This window comes from Daphnia magna, linkage group LG7 (genome assembly GCF_020631705.1).
Source record: "Daphnia magna isolate NIES linkage group LG7, ASM2063170v1.1, whole genome shotgun sequence".
NCBI lineage: Eukaryota > Metazoa > Arthropoda > Branchiopoda > Diplostraca > Daphniidae > Daphnia > Daphnia magna.
The window spans coordinates 2,338,853-2,347,668 of record NC_059188.1 but is presented as its reverse complement, the minus strand read 5'-3'; the positions used below and the strand labels follow the sequence as shown (position 1 = coordinate 2,347,668).

Here is an 8,816-nt window from a genome sequence, read left to right as displayed (position 1 = left end):
CAAGGATATAAATAACGCTTCCTTCAATAAGATAGGCTATAAGATATGAAAACACACCCGCCGAGTTCTTTTTTTTTTGTTTTTGTTTTTTTTTTTGTGTTTTTTTGTCTGGTACTAATACAACGAAACTGAAATCGATCGGGCGCGTTGATGTGTGTGATGTACCGGCGACTTGGCCGCGTAACCCCAAGGGTTTCATTTCCACCTTCAAGGTTGAAATAACAACAAACACGATTTTTTGTTTTGTTTTTTTTTTTCTTTTTCGTTTCTAAAAAAACTACATGTGGCATGCATGCCCATTTCCAGCTGAATAAGCGGTGGGTCCTTTCTCGCTCAGCGTGAAACAACTGCTCCGACCTCTGATGCGGGCGTGATGACGACGAGCGAGACGGATTGCAGGCAATGTCGAGGAGGACTTTGCAGGTAGAAACAACGTGATCGTGCCTCTCGATAGCATTCGACAAAGAGGGAAGACTCTTTCAGTTTTGAATTGATTACCTCCTGCTTATAGAAAGAAGAAACCAGAGGGTCTCGCCAGCCAGCGATCCGTGAAACAATTACGTCCCACCACGAAATGTTAATATATTATTCTTCCCTCCCGCCATTCCCAAACGCAGCGGGGTTCTTTGCCCTATACGTCGGTTACTAACCCAAGTGCTAGAAGCGTCGTTTTATCGCGGTCCAAGGTGGAAGGCGTGAATTCTCGTCTTTCTGTATATATATAAAGAAACGTGCAACACTTGGGTCTGCACTAAACCGTTGGTGTCTGTTATCCGGAGAACATCAAAACAAGCGACGATGGCAAACTTGTGTGCATTCATTTCGTTGGCTGCATTTCTGGCTGTCGGAATACCATCGCTGGTTATGGGCCAGGTAGTTTTACCCGGTGAATGCCCAAAATACGCGACGCAGGCTCGGTTTAATCCAGCTCAGGTAAAATTGAATGTCCAAAAGTTTAAATGTTCGTTTAATGTTGAAGATGTTTTTGTACGATCCTGGTCGATTCGCTGGGTTGTTGTTGTTGTGTCTAGTTCATCGTTTCGAGGTGGTACGAGATCAGTCGGTATCCGTCGGCTTTTGAAGATGACACCAGGTGTTCTGTGGTGGACATAAAGCCTTCGAGACAAGGTGCTCTCAAGATGTCTTTCAAGGGAATCAGTACTACGTAAGTTTCATTTCTGTTCTTGCGAAATTCGACTGATTAAAAGCGTTTGTGAGTTGAGTGTTATACTACGACTTGCTCTTGTATTATGCAACAGGGATGGTGGCGCTACAGTGGCTGCAGGCAATGCTTATTTCGACTACGGTGAATTGAGCAAATTCGTCGTTCAGATTCCCGTCATTAGCTGGAATAGTAAGATATATGTTTTTTTTTAAATACGATTACTTTCAATAATGGATCTTGAATGAAAAATAAAATTCTGTTTTTAGCAACTTTGCCCATTCGTTTCTGGATTATCTCCACTGATTACACGAACTACGCGGTGGCCTGGAGTTGCAATCCTCTTTGCACCGGATTCCGACAAGGTGATTAGTAAACCATTCTTGAACATTTTATGAAAATATCAATGATTAATTTGTTTGTTTTTTTTTCTCTTCTTTAAAGAACAACTTTGGGTTTTGGGTAAGCAAACGACACTACCAGCAACTGTTTGGGAGACAGTCAACTCGCAGTTCTTCGCCAAAGGACCTTTCAAAGCAAGCAATCTGATTCCGGTCGACCAGAAAGACTGCCCATCAATTTTGTAGGGATGACGTACCTTTCTGTTTAGACGTAGGGATTAACGAGGTGTCAATCAAATGCGGCAATCTGAAACCACAGATCATAATCGCTCTTTCTTCATGACTTTTGGGATATTATCAGAATTGTTCTTTCGTTACTTTCGGATGGGTGGGTTGTGGAAGGTAGCTTCGGTGGGCAGTGTACGGTACATGCAATATAAATATCGAAAAGTCTTCCTGTTTGTCGAACGATATGTATACGATGAAAAACAAGACAAACACAATATACAGTTGATAATGGCCATCCGTGAATTTCTGTTTTCTTGTTCGCACACAAAGAATGTCAATGTAACACCTTCTTTGTTTAAATGCTGAGGTGTTGTTTGGCTAACTCGTGGTTTTCCCATTTCTAATGCTTCGTATGGAGCCTTTGCTTATTGAACAAGCATATCGTACATGAAAAAAACCCGACCCTTCTAGACCTTCGAAAAATGTTATGATTAATTCTGAGAAGATACATCACCTAACGTTGACGCTTAATAGCTTTTATTTATGACCCATCAACTAAAACCGTACGCAACATACGATTTTTATCTATGGGTTTTTCCCACTGTTTTTATTTTTTCTATTCCCCGTAATATCTCTCTATCGAAAATCCCACAAAAACCACATAGCATATAGCACCAAACAGGGTGTGCATATCGCAACAATCAGAAAAGAGAAGCCGTTAAACTTCTGCGTTGGTAAAAACCCAGATTTCCATTTGACGCAAAGACAATCATGTAGAAAACCGTACAAGGATATATACTAATGATATCTAGAGGGGCAGTTTTCATCACGAATACTATCGTTATGGAGGGCCGACGACCTCATCGTTCTCCAGTTTGATGCGTTACGTAAAGAAAGATGAATATGTAACGGCCGTCAAGTGTTAGCTATGGGTGCACTTAAATGTCAGCTGTTTATCTTATACGTATCAGTTTGTGGAAAGGTCAAGATTTTCCTGCACACTACAGTCTAATACCGGACATGCCATAGTTCTTTTGCGTTAAATCTTTTCAAACTAAACGTTAAGTATCAGACATAAATTAACGAAGGTTTCAAACATTGGTCGTTAAGAGTCGATTAACGAATTGATTTACGATGTTACTCATCCGAATGTTAAAAAATGGTGTATTTAACTATTTTCTTGTGCACACATTTCGTGGAGTAAAGCAAGAAACAGAAGGAGAAAAAAAACAAAACAATCTGAGTGGATACATAAAATTTTCTTCTGTATCTTCACAACAAAATGTCGGAGATGTTAATTATAACTGTCATTGTTTTCTAATTAAATTAATTATTCAGACTTTCACGAACTGACCATCCTGGACAGCAATCCGAGGATATAGCCAATTCAGCTGGATGTCATGCGAAATTGAACAGATAAATAAGAGATTATTACCCCCCGATAAAAAAAAAAAGCGAAAAATTCATAAGCAATGAAATCTCTTGACAAAGGCTAAGTTTGTAAAGAGTATTGAAAACCAAAAACAAAAATGCATGAAAAGAGGGGGGATGAAAATATAAAGATTCGGTGGCCTAACATACTGCGAAACCTGCTGGCAAACAAGACAGTTGTCCTGTCCCACTCAAATTCACCGTTTTCTTCAGGGTCGTAGTGGAAAACGAGTAGGATGTGGAGGTTAACGTAACAGTCAGTACCAGGCTCAAGCCGCGACGTTGACGCGCGTTACCCGCGTCAACACGAAATATCTGGCGCTGGTCTTCTTCAAGATTTGTCTGCGACGACCTTAGTTCCGGCTGGACATCGTCATACCCGTCAAAATTGGGTGCGGCGCTGCTTGTGGCCAATCTAAACACAAGTGACGTCATTTTATGAATCAATAATAAACTGCGAAATATTCAATACGGTAAAAGTGCAGTCGGTGATATCGAATCATCGAATTGTGTTTCGATTTGTCTGTCTGACTGGTCGATGCCGCGTCTTCGACGGCCGCAAGCAGTCGTAAATACCATGGGGCCTCCCGCTGCTTGTTGAGTAAGGAACTGTGCAGCAGGAATGCACGACTGCACGGTGGCAAGCACAGCCGTTGACGTTATGACAGAAAGGGCGGTGGTGGTTAAGGTTGTGACGGTCACAGGTCGAAAGTTAAACGGGAACAACGAGTTGGGAAATACGCTGGTAACGAAAAATTTCTTTTGCGCTTTCCTGGCGCTGCCAAACGGAATTCTCGCCTGGACGTCGGATAGTGAAGAAGCAATTTCATCATCGTCATACGTGGCCAGAGAATCTGCTAACTAAGTTTTTCAAAATGAAAATTATTTATTGTGAAAGTTTATGAACATTTTTAAGATAACCACATCCTATACCTCAAAATCGTAGGCAGACTTGGCAGGGAGCTGGTGGTCATTTTCATGGTAATTGTTGGACAGATAAAGGCGCGGTGAGTGACGATGGAAAGGTGACCACGCGTATCCTTGTTGGTAGGTAACCCCCACGAAGCAAACGAGAAGGATCAACGTCAATTTCATCTGCAAAACAAACAATATTTCGCATTATAATCAAAGGGGAAACAAAAAAGAAAAGCAAGAAGAATATTTTACCTTTGTAAAGTCAATGAGGTCGCAAACAAACTGGGCAGCTGCTGGAGAAGAGGCTCCTATTTATATTGGAGCAGGACGCGGACAGGTCAAGTCCCTTTTCACTTCCGAACGATCTTATCGGAATCGACAGTGTTGTTTCAAAGTCGTGAAACCAAATTGATGCCTTTGACTAGTTGACATTCATAACTACCGCGTTATATTTTGACAGTCTCTCCACAGTGGTGTTTTCGTGGTGATGTATCGATCCTTTTCCGAATGAATCTCGCTGGTTGGTGTAGTTAATCTTGCAGGTATGTGGGTGAGTGTCATTTTGTTTGTTTTTTTTTTTAAATCTTTTGTGCCCTCATCGAACTATACCATTAAAAGATTGGTTTATTAGCCAGCGCGGAACACGTTTGAAACGACCGCATCTTAATTGCTCTACCCCGCGACAGAGGCGCTGGACAACCCCTCTTCTGATTTATTTGGCAGATTGCACTAGACCGAACAGATATGAAACAACCGAAAGGCTGAAGACCTATATACAAGCTGCGTCTGATTGTTCCATGTCAAACGGCCGGGTCAACGAACTAGAAATGTTTGTTATTTTGCTTTGAAGTTTTATTTGTTTGTGTTTTTATTTTTGGCTTTATTGCGGGTATTGCGTTTTCTATCCGGCAAAAGAATTCGATTTTGCGTCACGTTAAAAGACGTCACGTTCTTGGTTGTAACCCGTTGGGGCGCTGAAATCGCGTTGCCCAAATAACAAAACGTCCAACCACTTCTTTATTCGTCCTACCATCGGACACAATGTAATCTCATGGAAATGTATAAGGCTATTTTCAACAAACATATAGACGTCACTTTTACGTTAGTGTTCCTAATCGGGGAAACTATTCCCCAAACGCTCAATTGTCTTCACCAAAATAAGCCTCGATCGACAGACGTTGTTCTCAAAGTCTCTTCAAGAGCGAATGGATAGATATAGTCATAGTTATCGTTGCGTTGAGACAATAAGATGCCTTTTACGACTTTAAAGCGAACTAATGTTGCTCATGATACCCAAATGGTAAGTAAAACTCTCGTTCACACGTTATAATGTATCTGGTTACACATGACGCTCTGCATCTGTTCTTGCTGAAAATTCGTTTAAACATGTTTGAAAGTTAGAATGCTTGAATTTCGCCATTTTTCCCGATTCATGTAGAGAACCCCTTCAGTCAAAAATGGGCTGAAATGGGCAGCGATCGGAGGCGTTGTTTTGGGTTTCTTGGGTGTTATGAAAATCAGCGGCAATCTGAACAGGGAATTCTTCGCTGAACTTCTGTTGGCTCGGGACGGTAAAACACACGAAGCTCCGCATCACCAGCAGACGGACAAGTCTGACTCATCAAATCAAAGCGTATGCCCACTCCGAATTTACGTTCATGGAATATGTCTTTAAAAGTGTTTTGTAGTTATATAGCCTATATAATCGTGTTTGTATTTCACAGCCAATAATACCCCCTGGAACGGAAGCCACTATTATCATTAAATAAGAGCCGATGCGCGCTTTTTTAACCTCTTGCGCTCATACGTGCTCGTATACGCTCATATCGTATCTTTGGCTGTGCGTAATTTGTGTTGATGTACGATATAATAAATAAATGAAACAAAATTGCTGGAAAGTAAATCCTAATTTATGTTGGTTACGGAATACGACAAGTCCCGATAAAAAGCCTTTTGATCGGGTGCAATTGAGACATTCAGTAAACAGCACAGAGAACCAGGCGCTGAAGTAGCCTACATTATTTGTAGACGTAAAAATGTGCTACACCAAATTTTGAAACACAGGTGTTCATTTGATCTACATTATTTTTATTTTCGCTCTTGTAAAGAACGCGGCAACGAAATTCAAAGAACGAATGTTACAAGGCACAACGATGAGACGCAAGAGTATATAGTAATGAATATATGAGCTGCTCTTCCTTCTGGTCAAGTCCAGTTGAAATTTTCGATTTAACCCTGCCGTAAATTCTAAAGTTAATGGACATCGGATTCATTTATGTGTGGCAGCAACCGTAACTCACCGACTTGGACGTCAAGCCGGCAGCTTTTAGTGTCTCTGCGAGCCTTCGGAAGTTCCTTGTTTCTTCTTGTTGTAGTTCAACGTCAACAATGCAGCCAGCGAACCAATCACCACGCCCGTCATGGTTCGTTTGAAGCCTTGCGTTCGCATTATCTATCCCATTTTTTAAAAAAATATATACTTACTAAGTGTCACTTAAATAACAAAAGCTGGTCCCATGGAGGGATATGAAAATTGTACGGCTATTTTACCTTCATCATTTCGTCGGTGTATTTGTTGTATGCGAACCACTGGGCCATAGTGACGTTTGATGTGATATCTTACTCGTCGAAACGCTGGAACGGGAATGAGGACTCGACAATGCTCGTAGAAAAAAACAGCTTAATTCGATGAAGAGACGATCGTCGATCATTCGACGATTGTGAAGGGATGTGTGGAAACGTTTATGTTTGGCATTTTAGCAATCAAGAATCGATCGATTTGCCGCAAGGCAATAATCAGAAGTGAAGCTCTGCCTCACAGTATCAAGAGTTATCAGTCACAAGAGAATGAATGATTAAGGGGTAATTAAGCCGTGATTGAAAAATGTATCAAATCACTATCATGATAAGCTATTTAAGAATTGCATAAGACAGTCGAATACTTGCTTCTATCGAACCACAATATTTTTATTCGGCTTTATTAAGCGGCATCTGTATATGCTCTTGTTTATTCACCGTAATAGGTTTTCTTCCAACGACAGAAATTCATTGCGAATCGGTGAAGCCAAGGTGACGTATTTACATGTCGATAAAATGTGACAGCTAAACGAAGATTGCGTAGTTTTTAACTGAATATATTTTCCAACCTCAATCCAATCATGTACACATAGACGATATCTTTAAGAAATAAAAAGTGAGAATTTGGAAACACAATTTATATTTTAAAAAATCAAAAATAAAGGACATTTGGTTTCGGATTTACTCGAACGCAGCCATAAAGCTCTTCTGCAACAACAAAAGATCGCATTAAAAGTTTAACTATTTGGTAGTCAATTAAATTAGCTACGTAGTACGGTTTTTTTTTTACCTAGTTGTTGCGCGATCCAGGAGGTAGTCTGACGTCGCTTGGTGACTCAGCCATGCCTCCACCCGCACGTTGCTTAACGTCGGTTGGAATTTCTTTAAACCAATCAATGAAGAAGGCCTTGTTCAGGTTGCCGGTGTATTTCAAAACTGCCATGAAACCCACAACGAAGCCTCCAATGGCCATCCATTTCAATTTCGGAGATTTAGCTGGCATTGGGGACACTAACTTCTGCTGCGAATAAAAGAAATAAAGAAGAAAATTCGATGAGTTCATTGTTAAAATTCAATTTGTCTCGTCATCTGAAATGAACATATCGAGAAATGACATTTGATTGAAATTGCCATCAACTGCATTCAGGATAGGCCTGATTTACAACATTTTCAATTACGGGAAGAGCGCGATGGATTGCCTTACCTTTTTGATGGCCTCTTCTACCGCAGTTGTTCGCACAATTCCAGACAGCAACATCTTTTTTTTTTTTTTTTTCAGAGATAAGAGATCTACGTCCGTTTTCAATGAAACTCTATTTGCAAGTCGTTGTGAATTCAGGCTTTCGACTGGGATGTAAACGTATGAGCAACGTAATTTCTGTCTCGTCACAAAGTCGTCTGTAGAAAATGATCGGAAACGTTTATTTGAATTTGACACAACACATTTTCTTTACTGATTTAGCCCTCTAGTGACAGAGAATGAGGCTTACAAGTTGGTATAATTCCTCAGGCACAAGCGAAACAAGCTTTTCAAGAAGAAGGGACTAATCAGCCAAAATACACGTTAAGACTAGTACGTACGTGTTGCTGATGTCGGGTATCCTGACTATCCTCCCTAATGATTCATCACGTTTGGGGCGAGCAGGGTAAACATATTTCGAAGATAGTTACATACTTTATAAAACCACAGTAAATGTATACATATACCACCAAACGTTGGTATTCAAAAGACAGAGAAACGGGAAATACCACAAAAAGGGACATATGCCAGGCCTGCGTGGCAACTCCAGCAGTGCACCACTTCAGGCTTTGTGTAATAACTTCACCAGCCAAATGTAAATTTCAAAAATTTCTTTAGATACACCTGACTAAGTAGATCAAAAATTTATCTGGCTTCACGTAGCTTGCGGGTATGGCCACATATCATTGTTCTGTGTTAATGGGAATACATATTTTTTAAACAACAAATAGCAATCATCCCTCCAACTACATTTTGGATGCTATTTCAAGTTTTCTTGTTTCACCTTTAGAAAATAATAACTTATTTACCTAGAAGGCAAAAGTAACAGCTGCGCTATAATCTGCGTGACGAACGCCGACCTGTATGACAAACGCCACCTAGCGGTGAATCCTACAACTGCTGTATCATTATTGAAATTTCG

General features: G+C 40.5%; 2 protein-coding genes and 1 long non-coding RNA gene across 3 annotated transcripts; 1 reads left to right on the top strand and 2 right to left on the bottom strand.

The window, feature by feature from the left end:
* Window positions 1-454: 454 nt before the first annotated feature.
* On the top strand, window positions 455-2,024 carry LOC116927897 (apolipoprotein D). Its single transcript, XM_045176164.1, has 5 exons — window positions 455-933; window positions 1,032-1,165; window positions 1,260-1,354; window positions 1,432-1,527; window positions 1,607-2,024. The coding sequence occupies exons 1-5, from the start codon at window positions 799-801 to the stop codon at window positions 1,747-1,749; spliced, it is 603 nt and encodes a 200-aa protein (XP_045032099.1). The 5' UTR covers window positions 455-798; the 3' UTR covers window positions 1,750-2,024.
* Window positions 2,025-2,879: 855 nt separating this feature from the next.
* Window positions 2,880-4,425, bottom strand: LOC123474050. The gene is made up of 4 exons (XM_045175874.1): window positions 4,330-4,425; window positions 4,096-4,257; window positions 3,635-4,023; window positions 2,880-3,577 (listed from the first exon to the last, which is right to left on the bottom strand). The coding sequence occupies exons 2-4, from the start codon at window positions 4,255-4,257 to the stop codon at window positions 3,304-3,306; spliced, it is 825 nt and encodes a 274-aa protein (XP_045031809.1). The 5' UTR covers window positions 4,330-4,425; the 3' UTR covers window positions 2,880-3,303.
* Window positions 4,426-7,195: 2,770 nt separating this feature from the next.
* LOC123474049 lies at window positions 7,196-8,771 on the bottom strand. Its single transcript, XR_006648668.1, has 4 exons — window positions 8,236-8,771; window positions 7,859-8,052; window positions 7,445-7,675; window positions 7,196-7,362 (listed from the first exon to the last, which is right to left on the bottom strand). It is a non-coding gene; the product is annotated as an uncharacterized LOC123474049 (long non-coding RNA).
* Between the last annotated feature and the right edge of the window lie 45 nt (window positions 8,772-8,816).